At 40.0% G+C, this 22,964-nt stretch overlaps 1 protein-coding gene across 4 annotated transcripts in view; it reads right to left on the reverse strand.

Annotated features, from left to right (window-relative positions):
- The window catches only part of NCOR1 (nuclear receptor corepressor 1), a 54,076-nt gene that overhangs the window by 18,532 nt on the left and 12,580 nt on the right, over positions 1-22,964 (reverse strand). For all 4 annotated transcript variants that reach the window (XM_054286983.1, XM_054286980.1, XM_054286982.1 and 1 more), the window contains exons 2-20: positions 22,353-22,530; positions 20,957-21,093; positions 19,252-19,447; positions 18,121-18,303; positions 16,131-16,244; positions 14,807-14,863; positions 14,317-14,369; positions 13,529-13,595; positions 12,975-13,147; positions 10,974-11,064; positions 10,298-10,476; positions 9,790-9,844; positions 9,476-9,577; positions 4,948-5,078; positions 4,261-4,478; positions 2,584-2,646; positions 2,110-2,249; positions 1,268-1,394; positions 52-607 (exon numbers count right to left, since the gene is read on the reverse strand). In XM_054286983.1, the coding sequence (XP_054142958.1) occupies positions 52-607; positions 1,268-1,394; positions 2,110-2,249; positions 2,584-2,646; positions 4,261-4,478; positions 4,948-5,078; positions 9,476-9,577; positions 9,790-9,844; positions 10,298-10,476; positions 10,974-11,064; positions 12,975-13,147; positions 13,529-13,595; positions 14,317-14,369; positions 14,807-14,863; positions 16,131-16,244; positions 18,121-18,303; positions 19,252-19,447; positions 20,957-21,093; positions 22,353-22,460 (2,750 nt within the window). In that variant the 5' untranslated portion in view covers positions 22,461-22,530. The remainder of the gene's footprint in view (positions 1-51; positions 608-1,267; positions 1,395-2,109; positions 2,250-2,583; positions 2,647-4,260; positions 4,479-4,947; positions 5,079-9,475; positions 9,578-9,789; positions 9,845-10,297; positions 10,477-10,973; positions 11,065-12,974; positions 13,148-13,528; positions 13,596-14,316; positions 14,370-14,806; positions 14,864-16,130; positions 16,245-18,120; positions 18,304-19,251; positions 19,448-20,956; positions 21,094-22,352; positions 22,531-22,964) is intronic.

Consider the following 22,964-nt stretch of genomic DNA (forward strand, 5'->3'; position numbering starts at 1 on the left):
CACTCCCAAAAGAGAAATAGCTCCAGAGACTCCATCCAAAGCCCTACTCACCCCTGCCTGTCAGGTTCTCCATCAACTTCCTCATCAGCACTGCAGGTGGCACTGGAGTCATTATCTGAATGGGATTCTGGTCTGGCTGCAGTCACTTGCTGGGACAGGCTGTAGTCCATTTCCTCTGGTTCTGACTTTTCCTTGGGTTTCTCCATCTCTCTCTCTTTGGTATCACTCTCTATTTTCACTTGAATATTCTCTGGTAGCCTCATTTCAGTCTCTACAGGTTCTACTTTGGTATGAACTGGAAGAGTAATCACAGGCTTAGCTTCAGCTGAATGGCTCCTACTGTCCACCTCCATAGGCTCCTCAGCCTCAGGGTTTATTTCTTCCTTGACCTGGGGCTCGGGGTTCTGAGTTTCAGTTGTTGTTACACTTTGGGCTGGTAAGGAGGGAGATGTGCTGGCTGCAGGTTTAATGGCAGATTCCTGCTCTGCTGGGGCCTCAGTGGTTACTTTTGGAGCAGCAGGCTCAGATGGAGTTTCTTCAGTTGGTTTAGCAGGTTCTGCTGGAGTTGGAGATGGAGCACTTTCTGTATCAGAACTATTTTCAGCACCTGGGGAAAAAATGTTTTGCCATGGAAGGTTGAATCAATGAAATCTGAAAAATTGGGTGCAGTAAGGATCCATCAATTTTAACCAATTCATCTGCAACAACAATTTTGACTTATGATAGAAATGGACAATTTGCTGAACTACAGAAACACTGCAACTAAAAAATACCAACTACTCAAAACCAACACTTAGTCATCTTCTCACATTCATTGTTTATGAATTCTATTGCCTTTTGCTCTACAAAAGACCAGCCAAGATTGACTGATGTTGAGTGTCTATAAATAAGCAGTTGCAACCAACTAATATGTATTAAAAAAACCACAACCAAAAAAAATAACCCACTTGAATTTGCTTGTCTGAAGCTTTACTGAGACTACCGACTACCAAAGGTTACATTTATTTCATTCAACTTGTTTCAGCACTCCAGATGACAACATAATCAAAGCATCTCAAAATGCTAAGCAGTAAACATCTTTAGGCTGCTAAATTCTAAAAATGCTGCATCCCCTTGAGTGAGTTCAAGTCGCTGGAACTCAACTGAAAGAGCATTTGAACAACAACACCAACACCATGAAGTGGAACACAGCTTTCTGAGCATATGATTAGCACAAAGCATGGGCTCCTTTCTGTGCACACACCAGTTTCCTCCCCAGAAAAGATACCTTCACTGTCTTCTGGGTTCTCTTCTTCATTAGATGCTTCAATGTCTTCATCCTCCTGAGCTGACACAGTGGAAGCCACACTCTCACACTGGGACACATCTCGCTCCTCTCGGGGCCTTCGCGAAGACTGAGGAAGACACAGCATTGACAATGTGCTGAAAATTCACAATTATTGCCTTTTACACATTCCCATTTACCAATCTGAGGTTGAAATGAAGGACAGAGAATCTCTATTTAGCACAGTCATTCACAAAGAGACACTTTTCCAACTTCAGACCAACTTTTGCTGCTCCTGACCAAAACCAAGTTTGGCAATCAACCATGGTCTCACAGCAAGTTTGGGGGACAACAAAACAATTGCAGCAAACAGACCCTGATGTTCTTCACCTCAGTGAGAGAAGACCAAGGCAGCACTGCAGCTTAGAGGATTCCAACACACAACATTCTACTTTCAATGCCCCCAAACCTTCAGTTCCTGGACTTCTGCCACCTGTCCTGCTCTGTTTGATAAGGTCAGTGCCTGCTGTGTCTCAAGGAGCTGCTGTACATCTACAGCTGCTCATGCACTGGTGAGGAACGTGGCTTCCAGAGCACTGAAGAACTCTTCAGGCTCAAGTGTTTCCTAGTACAAAACCTTCTCTTGCATTTCAAAGCAAGAAGTGGTTACTGTCACAGGTCAGTGAGCCTTGGCCACCCTTTGTAGGAGATTTATGTCACAACACAAAAACAAGTAGAAAAGGAAATGAGTGGAGATTGCAAAACAGCCTTAATGAAGTGTGATGAATGACTTCAGAAAGATCCAAGTTTTTCCCTGCAAAAAACTCAATGTCCACAGCACTCACCTTCTGTTTGTGCTGTTGGAGGAGACTGTCCAGGTTGTGTCTCCTTTTGTAGTTGAAGTAGAAGTTCTTACACTGAGCTTCACTTTTCGTCCCAACCATTTTGGCAATCGCTGCCCAGTTTCGCCCGTGTTCCACCAGACCTGATCAGACATAAAGGAACTAATATTTACTGTAATCAATAACTCAGCTATCCAAACCTCAATAAATGGAACAACAATGCCTACAGGAAGGCAAGATAGAGAAATACTGCTGTCTAAACAGTTCTAAGTAACCCACAGGAAAAGAGTCAACATAAGATGATTTTGTCTGTTAAAGCTGCTTGTTTTTTCTTTTTCTACAAAAAAACCAACAGGAATTTTCAAATCAGCATATGTTGGCAAAAGTCACAGCAAATATATTCAGTGATTCAGTGAATCCTTGAAATGTTGTAAATGCAAGTATCCGGAAGGAAATCAAAGGCTTTACAAGGTTTACCTTTCTTAGCAACTTCCATTTCTTCTTCTGTCCAGCGGGATGTCTCCACAGGCTCTGTAGAAGCTGAAAGAGAAACAAAGGCACTGAGCAGAGAAAAGACCAGGATTCATTATCATGGCACCAATTATGCATCCCATAGTCCAGAAATCTATTTACATTATGGCTTGCTCAGGCCACTGGGGAAAGCTCTCTTGTCAGAGGGAAGCAGTCAATCTCCATTAAACCAAGTCAGAGATAGAGAAGGAACCACCAAAAGCTCAGCAGAGAAAATTCTTCAAAACTATTCTGCCTACAAAACTGGGATGAATTCTCTGTCAAGGAAGATTTGTAAGTAACTTAGATGCATTTATCATTGAAATTTTATTTAAAATGTCAGTAATTACCATCAGCTACTAAAAGCAGCAATCCAACATACTCTAAGCTAGTTCAGTGCCATCTCACTGCTGGAATGGTTATTTATTGGTTAGTGGCTGTCAAGAAATCTACTGTTCCTGTATTAACTGAGTCTCCAATTGGATAAATGGACAAAAAGAAAAGAAAACAAAAAACCCCAGTAAAAGTAAGCAGGAAACTGAGTATGATTCAATACAAAGTGCTTTTAGCGCTTTTCATTCACTCCTCTGGATTTTGTGTCATTCTGTTTAAATTTCTGAACAGCACTGAGCTGCACCAGCCTCCATTTCCTTTCTATCAAATCTGCCATTACACACAGCATGTAACAAGGACCCTGCAACAGCTTCCATTAACAAACCACAAAAATAGGACACTGTAAAGTATCTGATTCACTGAAAAACTATTTTAGGTTTTTCAGAAAACCCTGCAAAAATGGTTTAAAAATAAAAAAAAGCAAAACCCACTATTGCTTCAGACTTACAAAACCCCACTGTATCAATGGAGCAAGAATGTTTCTCACAATCTCTGTTGTTTACAGTTATACAAGACCTGATGTGCTCACTTTGTTCTTTATAGGCAGAACATCTGAGTAACAGAAGAGTAGTTACAAGCTCTAGAATAGGAGCTGTCTGTAACTACCCAGCCGAAGCATGAGAAATAACAAATTTTGCCACTGCAGAGCACCACAAGAAAAAACCACAACCTGCCCAGCCATCCTGGATAATTATTTACCAGCCACAAGATAGTCTGGTATTTCTGCATCAACACAAAGTAGGTCAGCCTTTTCCAAAATACACTCAGAGACTGCGTCGTCTTTTTTAATCATAGCAGCCAAGAAAGTAACATTTCATTTTAAAAAAACCTCTTGCCATCTAATGCAGAAACAACAACTTGCCAAGATCTATTTCAGCTTATGAAACTCCCTGAAGTACTCAAATATCAGGCCAATTATTTAACAGCATCCTCAGTGAGCTGCAGCCTGTAAGTGAATCTGTGTCACCTGGATCTCTGCAGCCCCATCATGAACCTGCCCAGGGAGACAAGGTGTTACCACACAAGGGCTGAACTGCCTTTTCTCCCCTCACATCATTCTAACAGTCAGCTGATTGCACATGCCCTATTCATGAAGTTACACTTGTGAAGTTTAGCAGTTCCACACAGTCACAAAATTATAAGCAGGGCTAAGAATAAAGCTGGAATATTAACCAGGAAAACAGAAGTGCACTGCATGCCCGTGTCAGTGAGGAGCCTACACCAGCTGGGAGTGCTGTAAATGCTACTCACAAGGTTCTGGTGGGGGTGGCAGAGGTGGTGGTGGCTCTTCAGTGGCTGCAGCTGCAGCAGCACTTGCCTGTGCAGCCTCATTTGTCATTGACCTGGTGATTCTGCCCTTACGCCGCCCTTGGCTGTTGGCGGTTTTTCGGCCCCGAGGAGCTGCCTGCTCCCTCTCCTCTGTTTCCTCTGGTGCAGCTTCAGTTTTGTCCTTTTCTTTGGTATTCTCTCTGGGAATAGGTAAAATATAATTCAGTCACATTCAGAGAGCCATTGTGAGCAGATATTCCTGAATATCAACAGACACAAACAAAACTCCACAAACCCAAAGGATGCCTTTAGTGAAACAGAATTCACTTATTGCCCACAACTTCCAGCTGCCAGACAGTGACACAGATTTTGTCAACTTCAAAGAAAAGATGAATACTCCATGTGTGATAGAACATATGAGAAAAGCCCAAATCAACAAGATATTGAAATTATTACATGTACAAAATAATAACTCCATTACTTTTTCCACTGATCTGATTAGCTCAACAAGACAGAGAAATTTGTATGTCCAAAACAAATTGTTTCATACAAAAAAGGAATAGTTTTCAGATCATATTTCACTGGCAGGCTGATGCAAATCCTGTTCTGATCCTTGCCAAAACCAGCAATCTAGGGTGAATTCATGCATTTCAGCATAGACACACTTACTTAGATTCCTCCTTCTCATCCTTCTCCTCCTCATCTTTCTTTTCCTCCTCTTTTTTTTCTGATTTGTCTGATTTTTCCTCTTCTACTTTTTCTTCTACCTTTTCCTCTTGAGAAGGACGAGCAATCTGTTGCTGAAATGAAATAGGATTTAGATGAACATTTGATCACACAAAAGTGCAGCATCTTGTCCTCAGAGCAGCACAAAAAGTGATGCTGCCTTACTTCCCACCTGATAATATTTTAAGCTACTGGCACTGCACAGTGGTCAGCATAAGAACAGAATAACTCTGTTTTACATCATGTAAATTCCATGGAAGTACAGGAGGTTTCTGCAGCATGAGCATGGAGGTGGTTGTGTACAATCACACACTGGCTGCTGTGTGTCCCACTAAAAATGAACAGCTGAATTTTAAAAGTGCTTAGGGAGGCTTGACCCGTGTAGTGAGGGTGTTGCTCCTCTCAAGTTTTATTTTTAACTTTGTGCATTTTATAGTGAAACATGATCTTACAACTGGGGAGCAGAAGGTCTTGTAGCATGGAAGTTATCAGCAACTCCAAGTGGCTTTGTCAGAACTGTCACTAATATTTAAGAAATACAATTGCTAAAAAATTGGGTTGAGAATTTTAGACTTACATTTCCAGTGAGTTTACAGAAAGAATTATTAAAAGAACCAACAAAAACTCTTTTCTCTGCTGAGATGACAGTTTTACAAGCACAGTGCTTGTCTCAAACAGATACCCAGAGTACATTTGGCAATTCATGGAAACACAAGGACAGAGAACGACAAGACAAGGACAGAGAATTACAAGATTGCTGTTCTAGCACTTCATGAACTCAGATTTTACACTCTACTAAAAAATTCCCCAAAATAGGCTTTTCTTTTTCACAGAGGAAGCAACCTCCCTATGAGTGTAGCAGCAGGTGTCACTGTTTCACTAACTAAACTGAGGCTAGAAATAGTCACAAACTGACTTGGTTTTGACATTTTACAATGTGAACTGGATCAGAAACCCTAAACACTAACCACTATCATCTTGCTGCAAATTATTAGCAATTAAGGTGCTGGTTATCGATTATGCAAAGACTTCCTTCAAGCAAGATGTAAGAGACATGCTAAGATAAATTATTTCCACCTTGCTAGATAGACTGACCTGAAAACAAGGAGTTAAAACTGTGTTAAAAAAAAATTAAAGAAAATTATTTTATATATAATCTATTTAGAAAACAGCTGTTGACAACCCTGTTCTTAATAGGACAAGTTAACATCACTTGGTTGGTTCTCTGTTACCCAGTAACTTTATTTAAGCTGCATAATCAATGCATAAACACAAACCTTGAAGGAGTCGAAGCCTCGGTCAGCGACGTTCCTGCACATTCATCTGCTGATTGAAACTTTTACTGTCCACACAAGGGGATGGGCTTGAGCTCAGGGCACGGCTCAAAAGGGCAAAACCCACCCAGCAGCACCATCCCAGAGCTCCTTAGCAGAGGCTGCCTGACCCAGCAACGTGTTTATTCCAGGAAATGGTGTCATTCTGCCACTTAAGCTCCTGCAGCAGTGCTGCCCCTCTCACACAGCACCTTCTAATCTCCCCAGAGTCACCAGAGGTGATCCCCGTCACACACAGCCCTGAATTTCTGTCTGCTCACATCACTGCCTCCCACCTGCTGCCAGCCACACACCCTGCAGGGACACAGCCAGCACTGAGTGCTGCTGGGCCACCACAGTCACTTAAAACTTCACTTAAAGAAACCTTCTTTTAATGAGTTGTTTAAGGAATTCTCTGTAATCATAGAATCATAGGGTGGTTTGGGTTTGAAGGGACCTTAAAGATCATCCAATTCCAAACCCCCTGCCATGGGCAGGGACATCTCCCACCAGACCAGGCTGCTCCAAGCCCTGTCCTGAACATTTCCAGGGATAGGCAATTTAAAGCACCATACAGCCATGGCTTTCTCTCAATTCTATGTTAAAAACTTGCTCTACATTTGACAAGCTTTGGTTTAAGACACATTTGTTCAGTTGCCTCTGTGACACTCTGGAACAGTTCAGGCAGCATTTTATAAAAAGCCGTTTCTAGACCTGTTTGAGGACAAACACACATCAGAATTTTATTAGCCTTGCACCTCTTCACATCCTTGATCCAGCACTCAGTTTCTGTCATGTGGAACCCCCCACACTGAAACCTGAGCCAAGCTGTGCTCACTGCATTCTCTGAAGGACTTCAACGTCCTTACCATGATTAATATCTCCTCCACTGCAATATTCCACTTGCTTGCCTTCTAATTTACAAAAATATATGAACTATTAAGAGTTTAAGCTGAAGCACCTGTTATTGGCCTAAGCCCATCTTGGAGCACCTCATAAATCTTACATGACTTGTGTTTGCCAATCAGCAAGAAAGTTTCAAGTTACTACTGAGAGATATGAAAAATATCAGCTTCAAACAAAGCTGGGGCATGGGAGGGGGAAGGGGTGAGCTGCTTTCTGCAACTGGAAGATAAAAGTTCTGGCAAGCCAGGCAGTTCAACCCTCTCAAGTCCTTTTTTACTAGCTGTTATAGATGTTGCTAATTAATCATTAATAAAATTATAAATACAATTTTTTTTTTTGCACCATGTAGTTCTTTACTATTAACATGCTAACTGCAATACTTCTGAATTCAAACTTCCAGAAGTGGTAAAATTTCCCTTTCAGAGTGCTGAGAGTATTTCCCTGAGTTGGCAAGTCCAGTTCAACCCTCTCCAGAGCTAAAATCCTGGCACTTCCTTGCATCCTTCCCAGAGCACACATGAAGCCTGGCCAGCCTTGCCCAAAGTTTAGGGATCTGCTGCAGCACTTAGAGTGGATCAACAACCAGCAATTACAGAGTACAACTCTGCTTCAATTCCAAGAGCAAGTAATCTGAGCTGAACAAACCTTCAGTGCTCCAGCTGATGTATTCAGTTACTCACATATAAATCAGCACTCACAGGAGCAGTCACAAAATCAGGCAGAGCACCTTGAGCTGAGCTCACCAAGCAAATCCATGCCCTTGTGTCTAAAGCTGGAATTAAAATCTTTCTGTTCTATATACATTATCCAAGGTAAGCAAGCATTTATGGATAGAAAATTCCATCCAAATTTTGAATTCTAACATTTCCAATATTCTGAAGTTGAACAATGTGGAAAAGACATTTAAATATATAGTAATGACTTTCTAAATATCTCAGAATCTCCAGTTCCACTGCACTAGGCTGAGCCAGTTCTGTCTCCTCACCCCTCAGAACAGCACCCAGCAAAGGCACCCTCAACATGTGACACTTCCATGGCCACACCAACCTCATCTTACAGTGGCACAGGGAGCTGAGCCACTCCAAATGGCAGCACTACCTCTACACAGTGACTGTCCACATTGATTTCCATCTTCTTTTCATTTGCCACACACCCAGACTTTAATTGCAATCCTTCCCCAGCCACTACTCCAACAGCAATAACCCTTGCTATTAAAAAGGATTATCAGACTTAGAAATTCTAACAGAAGTCCTGGCAGAACTGAAGTTATTTCCAGTGATTTCCCCCATCAGAGCAGAAGCTCTGTGAAATCCTGTGCACAATGACAATGCCCTTATCCTAAGCAATCCATCATTTGTGGGTACAGCCAAGGTGCTCTGCCATGACAGGACTCCCCTGGCAGAACACCAGCCCATCATTCCAAAGGTTTAAGGACAACAGCACCACAGAAGCACAAGCCCATGGTCATTTCTACTGAACAGGATCCATTCCTCAGCTGAAGCTGTTTGCAACAATTTCATATTAAAAATATCCTTTTACTGGGACTCCTAGAGAACGTTCTTTGTGTATTTCAGTGCAATATTTACTGGCTTGCAGAGCAGATTTGTGCAGTCCCAGAGTTTCAGGAGTATTTTTTTCAGGTTTCTCAATACCCACATTAACCCTGCTAGCCCAGCACATGTATTTATAAGCTTTTGGTACATAAAATGCTGTTCTTTTTCTCTCTGAAGACTTCCAAAGGAACACTTCCTGAATCAGCAGGATTTTTTATTCACATGCATTAAATTGGTCTCTTCTGGCTCTGAAGTTCCACTTTGACTTTAAGCCTGACCACCAAATAAAGACCACTATTAATTTCTGCTTTTTGACAAACACTGACATTATGAACTGATTATATATTTTCCACTGCATGTCACATGCTAAACCTAATTTCTCTTGGCTCCAACACAGGATTTAGGGATGGATTCAACCTCAATATCTGTGGCAGACTCCTCAAAGAAAATGAAATGTCATATTAAACCAAGTAAGAAATGTGCAAAGGAAGAAGATATTTCAGAGAATTAAAACCAAACTAATCAACAACACCCTTGACGTCAGGATCACTTAAATTTTAAAAGGGCAACAATACAATAAAGGAAAAATAATTATTTCCCCTCAATGGTTAAAATATGTTGCTATCTCAGATAATGAAACAGTTGTAAATATGAAGCAATAAAATAACAACACTCAAGTGATGAATAAATTCAATGTACCTGGTTTCTTCCTCTGCGTTTGCCATAATTCCTTCGCACAAGGGCTTTATAATTTTCATTTTTCTTGGTCAAATAATAATATAATACACAGTCAGGAACATTCTAAAGTGAAAAAAGCAGGAGAAAGTAGGGTTTACTCCTAATGAAAAGATTTGAGTTTTTCATTTCTTCAAACACTTAAAACTATTCAGCCCCCAGACTAAAGTAGAAAAGTTTCTATATATTATATATATCTATTATAATAATAATTTATTATTATATTGGAAAGTTAGGGATCTCATCCTAAGTTATGTTTATATCAAAAAATGTCTTACCTTTCGTTCCAAGTAGGAAGCAATTAGACCAAAGTTCTTGGGATGTTGGACAAACCTTTAACAAATCAGAAATTATTTCAGTTTAACAACACAATCCATGATCCAACAAGCAAAACAATCTAGCAAACACTCTGTTCCATCAGCAAGCCCTTCATTTACACAAATGAAATTAGCCTAAAAAGCCCAGTTTTCAGATTGTGCAAATTTAGAACTCAGCACTTAAAATGATAAAATGAAATTCCTTATCTACATTTTTCATTTAAATCTTAGCACAGAACTAAAGTACTTTTGAGAAAATTCTGTATTAAAGGACTAAATGCATGTGAGCACACCCAGATGAAAAATAGTCTAAAACTCTTGCAATGCTCATGACAGCCAATTAAGAACATTTTCAAATATTATTGCACAAAGGCTTCAGCATTCCTGATTTAGCTTTATGGGGTTGGGCATTTTAATGTTACTCTGTCATTTCAATGCAATAAAAGGAACAGATAAGAAAGGCCATTACTTTTCCTTAAAAATCTCCTTCTCATGGTCTGTCCAGACATTCATGAACTGCCTGTCCTTATAAACCTTCATGGGATCCTCCATGAGCCCGTTCATGTTGATGAACTTCACCCTTCTCTGCTCTGCATCGAACATCATGGGAGGGATGACAGAGAGCTGCCGCATTTGCTTCTCATTATTCTGCAGAACAAAAGACAAAGTAAAGAACACCCAAAATGCTGCTACTGATGATTACAGTTCTTGAATTACACATTCACAGGCAGCTTGGAAGTTTTTTTTGTACACCACTCTTGAAGAAGTTGTCACTATCGCAATGAACGCTTATGGGCAGCTAAAGGAAATAGTGTCACAACTGGTGAAACACCAAATTGATGGAGGGTTTGAGAAGAGGAAGAGTCTTCACATGTTTGTTACAGCTGTAAAAAACTAGGTTGCAGCAAGCCTGCAATGAACAGCCACATGAGAAAAATCTAGGGCAGATACAATTAGAAAGCAAAACCCTCAAAAGAAAAGTGTTTGTAAGATCTGCTTCAAGCCACACTTCACACAGATTCTCTTAAAGAGAGAAGAGCTTTCTCTTCTCAATGAAACAAACTCTCTACAAGACACCTTGCACTGCCAGTGAAAGGAGATTTCCTGGCTGTGCTTCTACAGCAAAGCACAGGCACCAGGCTCACCTCCTGCTCAGAGAGCCCATCGATGATTTCTGAAATCTCGTGCTCACTTCTGGCAATGGTTGCTGAAAGGCCAGCCCCTCTTTGGCCAACTCTGAAATGAGGAAAAAACAGAAGGAAAAAGGATTAAGCGGAAATCAGCTCTATCTGCAGCTTTTGTACACCACAACAACCTTCAAAATGCTTTATAATGCTGTTAGCAGTCTCCCAAATCACCTAGGGCTGGTCTTTCTTAAGGAGAGTCAGAGCACAAACTCTGTCATGTCCTGCTTGGCTTTACAGTGGAGTTTGCAAAGCTCAGCAGAAAGGGCACAAAAAAAGTGTTACCACCAATTCCACTGCAAAGTAGGTGCTGCAGATAAATGAATTTGCTTCTGCTGAGCATGAGAAATGTTCATCAGTGGCACAGAAATATCCCCTTAATTAGCACAACTGATGCACCTTGAAAGAGCCTTTTTTGGTTTTTTTTAAGAAAACCACACTAAATTTTATCAATTTGGTCAAGGTACTAATACAGTACTGAGATTTGTTACAACAAAACAAAATTTTCCACTTGTGAATTGATGGAGAGAGCTGCAATTTGGAAGAACTTTTCACCTCGTGATCTTTACCCTTAGGAACTAAAAATATATACTATAGCATGTGTGTCAAAAAGCATTTCAGAGGTAAAAATCACTACTAAATGGAGAGACAAAATACCTCCAAGATTTTACTGAATTGATCCATTTGCACAAAATCTGAGGATAAAAACCTTCATTTTTACATGGTTTAGAGCACAGCTATAGACAGAGAGGCCATTATTTTACAGACTGTAAATATAATGTAAAGAGATGACCCCTCCCCAAATAGTTTACAATGACCAAGACATAAAATATTCTTGAAGTGAAACTTCTTATGTATGAGTGCTGTTCCCATTCTAACAGTTTACTTTCTTCTTTTCTTGATTCCAAAAAATCTTGCAGCCTTCACAGTGTATTGCCAACTCTCTGCTTTCCCCATGTTTTATGACAAAAGGGTGATGTAGACAGATGGTTACAAGAGATGAGATTAAATCTTTATGGGGCTTGGACTCTCCAAGGTGTATTGAAATTATTTCGAACATCAGATAAACAGATTTCAACACAACTGAATCAAACTTGACCTAATTCTAATTTAAATCCTATCTCTCTACCTACAGCACTGCAAGGTGAACTCTCAAGTGAAGTGCATTTCATTCCTTTTAAGATTCCTTGTAGTTTCCATCTTACAAATGTCTGATAGATTAAAATTAAATAATAGGTCCTTAATTGTCGCACCTTGAATATTTTAAAATGCAAAACTGTCTGGAATAAAATTACCTGGCAAGTACAATAAAAGATCAGTCAAACTGTTAATTAAGAAGATAAATGGTTTTTAAGTGTGGAGGCTAATGAATACAGGGATTATGAAACAGAGGAGTACCACAGACAGTGATAGAAAAATACCAGTGTAAATTGGGGTGTGTGCCCAAAATGAGCAGGCTCATGGGAAGCTGATGCTCCAGCTGCCTTCAGAACTCCACAAAACTCTTTTTGAGCAGCTTAACTCTCCTCACCTCACTGACACCACAACCTAAGCAGCCTCTGCTAATTGGCCATTTTCCTGTGCTCCTTTTGGAAAATATGGGGTTTGACAGCAGATCTGAAAAGGGACATGGGAAAGGAGCCCTGTGGCCACCACCACAGCCTGAGAGACACCAAGGGATGAGGCTGGCACTGCAGGGGAGGGACAGCAAAGGGGACATTTGTGACAGTGGACAGATAAAGTCATGGAGATCCTTAGGATGGGAAGGGAAACTTGAGCTCAATGCCATGGAAACACAGTGAACAAAGGGAAGAACATTTCACTTTATACTCCGTGACACAAAGCAATAAGGTCATGAACATAAAACTTAACCATTAAAATTAACTAATTTTATTATAAATAATTGTAAAACTTAAGGCTGAAGAGATATTTTGCAGGAATATTTCAAATCTCCAGGAATACCTTTGGAATCTTTCTTGCTGTTCTCTCTGCTTCCTGATTTCTGGGAATTGTTTCTCATAGTACTCCCGTGTTTTGCTCTCCTTGGCTTTCCTGCGTGGATTATTTTCTATCCTGTCCACTTTCTTCTCCCATGCCTCCATCAGCTGATCATAACGTTGACAGATTTTCTGTTCCTGTTAAATTCCAAAAGCAAACCTTGAACTAAGCAAAATACACCAAGTGATCAGTACCTGTCTCATGGGCAGGCTCCTGGAATGCACAGATTTTTCCTGCTCCAGTCCCTGCCATGTTGAAGGTGACTTACACCAAATTTCCAGCACAAAGAAGGTGAGGAAGTGGATACAAAAATGGAGATTTTTAATATTATACACTATTTCTTAGCTTTACATATCCTAGTGGTATTTAGTAATTGTCATTACTGCCTTCCAGAAATATCCCACACTTGTTTTAGCTCAAGGTCTTATTTTTCTAATTAATATATTTGCAAATGTAAAACAAGGTTCCAGACAGAAAACCAGCCACATGCTCCTTTTAGAAAACCATGGTGCTCTTACCCGTTGTTTTCTTGCATGGTTCCTTCTTTTAAAGAACAGGATCAGCTTTTTCCTCATCACCTGGTTTCTGGAGAACAAAATTAGGGGAAAAAAGTGAACTACATAAGAATCAAGCATTTCAAAACTACTCAACAAAACCCATCTCAATTCCAGATGTCACATCTTTATTATGAATAACAGTTTCAGGGTAAAAAATAGGAAAAATTTTCAATGAAGTTGAAATACCAAAATCACCTAATACTGTATTATTTCAGAGAGGAGATTCTTGAAGATGGCTGGAATAAGCAATTGAGACACAAAAGGTTCCAAATTCAAGGCAGGTGCTCTCCTTAACCACAGGAGAGATAATATGTTAAAATGAAAAAAAATTGGTTTAAGCTATTTTGCTTTTATGGGGGAAAAAGCCTTTGCAATTCAGCCCTAAAGTTAAATTTTCCAATATATTATTCAAGAAACAAGTACTTTGGAAGTGCTATACAAATCTATTTGATAAAGTGGAGCAAGAATTACTTTTATTAAGAGAAGTTTTTAAAGGACAGCCAACTTAATGTTTATTATTTATTTTTGTCTTTAAATGAAGATGGAAAGCCAGAGCTTCCCTCTGCCTTCTGCACATACAATGCACACCTTGCAGAACTGTTTTACAACAAAGAAATCAGAAAGTTACATGGACTGGAAGCTTTTAATTATGGTTTAAACTCACACATCCTATAGCAATGAAAAATGTCAGGGCATGTTCAAGTCCAGATCCCCTGAGTGGGACAATGAGAAGGAATTAAAGCACTCACGTTTTGATGTTTTCATGGTAGACCTTGGTGTCTGAGGGTTGGTTGTAAAGTGGCTGCAAATTGGGATGAGAAAGGAGCACTTAGCACTTGGCAACGCATGGAACTGTAAATGTGTATGCACCACATTTAACAATATTTTAGTATTCTGAGAACAGTGCACTCAATCTGAGATGCAGCAGAGCTGAAGGGACTACAAGATATTCAGCAGAAAGCACAAATTTCATTACTTAAAATTGGATTATAAATACTTCTCTATATAATAGTACTCCATTTCTTCATACTTCAAACTGTTCTCTCAAACAGATTAAAATCTACTTTAAACATCACACTTACATGGCAAATGAACTCACTCAAGCCCCAATCCACCAATGCATTCAGACACACATTTCTTCTATACATACAGAACCACAGCTGCTCAGCACAACAGAATTAGAGCAACTGGCAAAACAGAAAATAGTACAAAAGGAAAAAACCGAATTCCACAACTTACCAATTCAACTTTTGGACCAAGACCTTCAAAAATCTTGTGAGCTTCTTCTGCTTTTTTCTGCAAATAAGATTTTTTTGGTATAGTCTGAGTAAATCCTCTGAAGTTCATGTCAAATGTGGATCTGAACTCTATGTTCTCTGCTAAACCCCTGCCTGAACACACAAGATCCTTCTTAACCTACTTCTGTAATGTTGCCTCAGCAAATAAAGAAACCTGTACCTGAATTGTTTAGTAGTGACTCTGATCTCCCAGGCTGGAAGCTGATAGAGCATAAAAGCAGAAACTGACCTCTGCAGTTCAAAAAAATCATGCATTTCATAATACAGAAAATAATTATAAAAAGGAAGAAAGGTGTCCAGTAAAATAAAGTATAATTAGTTTTGAAAAATGGAATTAAGAGACTAAAATGTTCCAATTGCCAAATCAGGGAGTGTGAATCCATGAGTACATAAACACACAAAGTGTGTCAAAGGTCCCTTATTCAAACCAAGTGAAAACCACAAAATAATTCTGACCCCTCCTTTCATGCTTGAATGCTTGGGACACAGTTGTACTGTACAAAATCTAGCATTGTTTTGCAGGGGGTTTTTAATTCCTAAAAAAACCCCCCAATCTATTGTAATAGAAGTTAGCTGTTCCTCTAAACTACAGAACAAAATTGGGAAATTAAACAAACATATAGCACTCTCACAGAAGATCACAATACTTTCAAAACCCCCAGATATCTGACTCCCTAATCTCAAACTACCATGAGAAAAAAAGGCAGGAAGCATTTTTGCTGTTACTGTTGGCAATATTACTGAGCTCCTGAACTTTTCTCACCACTTAAACAACACAAGCTCCTAATTCACCCACATATTACTACTTAGGATTTGGATAAATGAACAGATATGAAATGCCAGAAGTCAGAGTTTATAAAGAAGGCACAAAATCCTACAACATATGCAGTTTTTTCTCTTCAGCTCTTTTAAAAGTAGAGTCTTCAGCCAAGTTTGTCAGCTCATGTGAGGAATTCAAGATGAATTTCTGAGGCATTTTTCATATCACACACTTAAGAGAATATATATGTGTGGATATATAAGAGGATAGATAATTCATGCATCTCAGCACAAGGATGAGACCCAAGGAAGATCAAAGGAAGATTCCCGTGCTCGAGAATAAAAATGTCATTAAAATGTCTTTCATTTAAAGAAGCTAACAAATAGCAAAAGAGGGGTGGGTAAATCAGTAAAACAGATAGATTTGCTCCATGGAAGTACATGAACACCTAATGAATGTGAGCTCAGGGGCAGAGGGAGGGCCTGGCTGAGGGGCAGGGACTCACCCGGTTCTCATCGTAAATGATCTGGACGATGCTGCGGTGCTTCTGCTCCACGGGCGGAGGGGACAGCGGCCGCTCCGGCTCTGGGGGCTTCGCAGCTTCCTCTTCAAGCTGTTGCTAAGAGACCAAAGAAAGAAAATCAGCCATCCATGTTCCCCCCACCAGTAATTAGTCACCAGAGATAAAATACGCAGCTGATCAGTCAGCACTGCATCTTGTTTGGTTTTGCACTGACAAGGAATGAATGAAATGGTTTAAATGCCCTCAGGGACAATAATAAGACTATTTTTTGTACTATTGGTAACTCAAAATTACCTGTTTACAAGACTCACCTGCCTTGAATCAGACTTGTTTCAGCTTGACAGTTAAAGCCACTGTCACTTTGTAATTTATCATTATTTAACTGTAAACAAAAGTATCAACTTTGGAGAACAGTTACATCAGAGCCGCCTTCTCACAGTGGAAATAAACCACAGAGCTGCCTTCCTGCACTGTAGATGTTCAAGTGTCACCATAACTGCTGTCTTATGCCTTCAAAAGGTACAAAAGTCCTTCTAACACACCACAGAGAACATCATTCTAAAGGTACTTCACAGCAAAAATAAACCACTCCACATGCATTAAAGTTCCAGGACTGTTACAATACCAAGCAAGCAAAGAATAAAACCAAAAGCAAAAAACCCACCCTGTACTCCTTTCTTAGCTAACTACTACCTTTCCTACTAAATCTACTGCTGTGATTTACTTTTACATCAAATAAATCTGGTTCAGTGACATCTTAATTTTTAAAATATCCTTCACCTGTGCCTGCCAAATACACAGCAAAGAACTTCTGACACCAGGGATCCATCCTGCTTTACAGTCCTGGCTAGAATGTGCTACATTGCTGGGCAAGAATTCCCTAAAATTTTAGCAGAATGCCCCAAGACTTGGGCTCAGTTATTTCAACATCAACTTTGTAGTTTTTTTAAGTCAAATCACAGACAAATGTGCACAAATGACCCTTCAGAGATGAGTGGCACAGCACTTGCTGATTTTGTGGAAAAGTGCACAGAGAGATAAGAATTATTACCACACAAACAGGTACTCAGTGACATCCTTTTTTATTTTCTGCTGGAGGTCACTTTACAGCTCATTAAAATTCAGACATAATTAAACACTTCCAGACCATAAATTGTCTGTTTGTTATCCTGGACCTACAAGTTAACAAATCCTACAAAGTAACTCTCATTTCCTCCAGAGTTCCAACAAGAAGAGTAAAGCTGGCACTTTTTCTATCTGGATCTTTGAAAGTCAGAAAAGGAAAAGGAAACAAGGACTTTGTTTTTGTCAATGACTAACAGATGCCTCGATTGAAGGGTGGGTTTACTTGGCCACAACAGCTCCTGGGAAAGCAACAACTTCTGCCAGCAAACACTTCCTTTGCTTCCAGTGGCTGAAGTGCAGATCTCTGATGCAAAGCATGGCCAGGGCCATGCAAAAACAAAGTGATATTTCCTTTTCTATTTCTCTGCTCTCTGTGTTTGTTTGCACCACTCCTACTGCACTTTCCCCCAAGGCTGGCCTTAGCTCCAGATGTGAGGATCTCTTGCCCTTAGGGAAGCAGATGATCCAGGGGCTTTTGTACAAGCTCTGGTTTTGGAGATGCATGCAAGGGATTCTCCCCTTGCACAGACTGCAAAAGAAGAAAGATGATCCTCATCTCAGCCAGCAGGCAGCTCTGAAGCTGAAATTACAGTCACAGTGCCCTTGTTTCACAGCAGTTTCAAATATAAACCCATCTACTGCTGCTCTTCCTACGTGGCTTTCTCCTGCTTTCAAAAATGTTTAGAACTGTGTGACATCCAACTTATTTAAAACAAAATCACACATATAACCCTTCCTTTTCAACTTCTTCATCTGATTCATGTAACCAAAAAATTCCCCATCACCAAATGAGGTTTTTCCACACCTCTCACTGGCAGAAAACAAGAGCAGTGCCTGCTGTGCTTACTTGCTTTTTCTTCAGTTTCAGGATCTGCTGCTCCACTTTGGCGATTTCGCGATCTACGCGGTCCATGCTCTGGATCAATTCTTCCTTTGACAGCTTGGAAGGCGAAGCATTTTGGTCCTCCCCACAAGGCTGACCAGAAATTGGAGAAGATGGTCCCTCATGCTTTCCTCCAAAAGCTGGGTCCTTCCATGGGGACAGGAGATGGGGGGGAGATAAAGGAAATCAGTCAGAACTTGGAAATGAGTGCCCAGTAACCAAACACTCAGGAATTAACAACAATTTCCAATTATCTATATCTCTGTTGAGAGATCAATTAAAGTTTTCATAATGCTCTAAATCTTTTATGATACTGTAATTTCAAAGTTAGGGTATTTTTTTAAAACACCATACTGCAATATTTACCTTGAAAGCAAAATAAGACCCAAACACCTTCCTTTTAAAATATATCTCCATAAATTTTAGTAGTAACTTTGATTTTTAAAGGAGGGTTACTTGAGAGCCACTCCTCAATACTCTGCACCTATACTGAGGAGGATATTCTTGAAGATAATAATGACCAGCCTGATAAAGCCCATCTGGAGTTAGTCATGGTTATAAATGTGAAGTTTTCTTGAATTTAGCTCTAATATTCAATATCTAAAATAGAAAATATCCACCCCAAACTAAATTGTCCTAGATTTAGCCAGTCAAATGAGACAGTCACAAGTATAATTAGTGTTATGTAAATAAGCAGATTCATTTCAAATGCTTAGAAGGGAAAAGGGGGTGGAAGGAAGTACTTTGACTATTCAGTCCCAATGTTAATTACAGGAAAAAATGGACTTGCATGGATTTGCCAGCAGCTTTCAGCTGAAAAGCAGAAATATTTCATGCACTATGCTACAATCATTTTACAACTGAGGTTTGAGTGACTTAAGAGAGTAGTGGCAACTCAGAATTCCAGTCTATTTACTGTGTTTGAGTCAGATTGTGTAAGAGTAACACTGACTCATGATCACAGCTTCTGATAATGTGTAAATTTTTGGGATTAAAGAAAAAACCTAAACAAACAAAAAAATTACCTAACAGAAGAAGTCTGATTAGCAACACAGAAAGTTAGACCTTCAGCACTGTGACAGCAAATGGCTTTACCTTCTTAATATCTGCAGACCTCAACCCTTCCTGCAGAGGATGCACTAAAGGCAAGACAGTGGCTGCACTGACACGCTGGAAATGGGAATCAGACACTTGCTCAAGACGTGGTCGCTTGGACTCCAGAGAATCATGATCAGTCTGAGATGGACCTGGATGGAACTGCTGTTCATATCCAGTTCTCCTTTCCTGAGGCCTAAACAGGAGAGATTAACTGTTAAAATATACATTTTTGATATGAGAAGAATCTTCAATGCTTTTTAATTTTAAAGGAGATGTCATTTGGTGAAGCTCCCTCTAAACAGTAAAGCAGATAAATGTTTTTAAATATGACTTCAAAAATACAACAGTTAAAATTCATTGGAAAATAGGAAGTGAACTTGAATCTCAAATTGAAGGCACTCCTATAATTAAACAACCTTAAAGAAACTCAGCTCTGCTACAAGGATATTGTTCAAATCAAAGATCTGATTCAAAGTATAAACCCACCAAAAATCCATGAGAAAAACACAGTACTATATTTCACTGAAGATCACCACAACAGCTCCATTATTGAATTTTTGCAGCCAAATAATTTTTAAATATACAGAACACTTGAGATGAGCCATGAGTCTGTTTGGAACTTGATCTCTACTAAAATGCTGCTCTGTGACAGAAGCAGTCATTGATTCAATCCATGAGTCATTTGAAGACTCCTCCTTCTCAGAAAAATGCCCAACAGTTATCACTTGGTGCTCCCAGAGCAGTGCACAGGATGCCCATAAAAGACTCTCATATGCTTCAACGTCTTCCTATGAAGTGCCACTGAAGAGATGACAGCAGCAGTTTCCTGCAGTTTGCCAGAACTACCAAATAAGCTTTTACAAATTTACAGTCTGGGGGGGGTGTGATTTACTACTGCTATAAACCCAATTTTGAGAACTCTAAAAGCTGCTGTGATTCTCAGCACTAAAACAGAGCCTTACTGACATTTTGCTGACACGAGATGAAGGCAATATGGGAGCCCCAGATTTCACTATCATCAAGTTATTTCTGGGAATATCCTAATGAGATTTTAAGCCAGACCAGTATTTACATAACATTCATCATGGGTATTTGTTCAGAAGCAGATCGGTCAGTTACAGCCAAAATAAACCTCCAGCAGTAATCCTGCATATAAAGTTGCTCCTAGCAGATATACTCACTAAGAGTCCAAGGCAAAAGAAGGTTTGTACAAGCAGTAAGTGCAAGAAAAGAAGAGGCTGTTACAGGCCCTAACACTTACTTATGACTGTACAACAGCAGCCTAACACACTAAAGAATTGAGGGCATAAAACATATTTTAATCTCTTCCCTAAAGAGAAGCATGTTCCTGCTAATTTACAACAATCCAGTTAATATTATTCTGATCTGCAGTGGGATTTTAATCTCTGAATTTGATGGTCAGAGAATATTCAGTGCTCCTCAAATGAATGCTTGACATTGAAAACCTTCAGACAATGAAGTATGAAGTAGCACAGCAGTACAGCAATGATGATGCACATTGATCATCCCTCAGCATCCCCCATGCACTGACCCGTTTCACTGGGAAGGAAGATATTGGCAAAGTGAAAGTAAACTCCAGCATCTGATTCCCTGCTGCTGCCCACTCTGTGCCCTCAGGTAACCCCAGAGCAGCTGCAGGGATGAGACTGGAGCTCCCACCCCTCCAGATCAGCCTCCTCACCTGTCAGAGCCCGGGTGGAACTCAGAGAGCAGCGAGGGCCGGCGCCGGAGCTGCTGCTGCTGCTGCTGCTGCTGCAGGAGCTGCGTGGCCTGGCTGACCTCCAGGTGAGAGGAGCGATAGTCGGGAACGGCAAATTCCTGAGGGGAACACCTCTGGTGTTAGCAGGAACAAAGGCATCCACTGACCATGGTCATTTCCAAAGATATTGAATACAGAGTGACTCCAGATTGAGAAAGTCTTATTCCGGCTCAAAAAATGTTTGCGAATGGCAGTTCTGAGGTTTAAATAAACTTTAAAGAGACTAAATATTTATACTGGGAATTCCACCTCATTTATTAGCAACTTCTAACAAAACACGGATGAGTCAGCAGCAAGCAGATGAATAGCCTTTCAAAAACATCCTTTAAAATCAGTCTTGCACATCCAACTGCAAAGTGGTAAAATGAGAGCAACCTCAAGGCAACTTCTTTTGTTACCACCTCAAGACAATTTTATATCAGACATTATTAATCAGGACTAAGAATCACACAAGATGCATCTTCCAATTGCTACAATTTACAAGCAAAGTGAAGAACAAGATTATTTATTTGTATTTTTGTGTGATCAACTACTTGCTTTTAAGAATTATATGCAGCTGGCACTGACTGAAGAGAAGCTCTACAAGACATGTAATAGATCATTACCCATGAGATGCAGTTTTCATAAATTATCTAAAAATAAACACAGAGCAAACCAAAAAGCTTCAGTTTTTGAATTTCTTTTTGATAACATGGAAGGGGAAGAAAGTATCATCCAAAGTATCTGCAGCAGGAGGAGAATGTCATGAAAATGAGGGAAACCTGAACTGTTGTAAAGCCAACAGCTGGTCCTGCACAGCACAGAGCACAGGATGGCAGAATAAAAGCTTGGCAGAAATGAGCAAGTAGGATATCCTTAGAAATCCTTTACTCCCATTCTGGCCAGCAGAACTCAGCTGGTAGCACTGGTACAGCTGCTTCAGAAAAAAAAATCAGCGTAACACAAATTTTTACACATTCTCCACCTTGCACAGAATTTTGACAAGTACCGCACAACTTACAGAGATTCTCTATATTGTCCAATACTGCAACAGAAGTTTAGGAACACAACTCTTGATGAATTTATTCAAGGGTTAACCATGAGAAAGCAATGATAAAACCAGGATGTTTCTATTAATAAAGGGCAAGGAGAGCAGAGTAAAACAGCAGAAGCCACCCCACCAGTGTTTAACAGAGCAGCTCTCCCAACAGGGCCCATGGATGTGTTTTCAGATGTGAAGGAGTTGTGTTATCTCGGTTTAAAAAGCAGAATGAATCCCTTTTAGGCAGGGCAAGCCCTTGGAGAGCAGGCTGGCTGCAGCCCAGCTCGGTGTCCTTACCTGCTGGTGGCGGCTGCTGGGGAAGGTGTACTGCACAGAGTGGGGCGGGTACCGGCTCTGCTCCGTGCTGAAAGCTCCTTGGTTCGGAGGGTAGCCTGAACTTGACATTATCAGGGAAGGAGTCTCCACAAAGCTGCGAGATCAAGACCAGCAAGCAATCATGTTTCTAGGAAACCGCCTAAAGGGAAAAAGATCGCTGATAAGCACTGAAGTACCAGATGTACTCACAATACATTACAGCCATAGTCACCTAAGCAAAACAACCATTACCAGTAAAAGCTTTTTCCTGATGTATTTATTTAATAGGTTACTCCAGTCTGAAACATGTTAACGGGTCTTAAATGGGCTCAAAATGAGACGTGTCAGCATTGTCTACACAAAGATTTGAGGATTATATTGTCGGAATACATCCTTTTAGCAGTTGACTTCGAATTTGATAAGAAAAGTAGGTCACTTTAAATAAATTTTAAAGAGCTTATAAGTCTATAGCTGGATTCTGCATTTACAGTAAATTTCCTTAGTACAACATGAAGTTCACTTTTGTTTCTTCTGCAAAGTTTTTGGGTTCCATGAAGTGTTGGTGACTTTCAGATCCAGGTGGTCTTAGGGCTG

This window comes from Melozone crissalis, unplaced genomic scaffold, assembly GCF_028551555.1.
Source record: "Melozone crissalis strain CALT ecotype California unplaced genomic scaffold, PUWL_Pcris_2 ptg000057l_1, whole genome shotgun sequence".
NCBI lineage: Eukaryota > Metazoa > Chordata > Aves > Passeriformes > Passerellidae > Melozone > Melozone crissalis.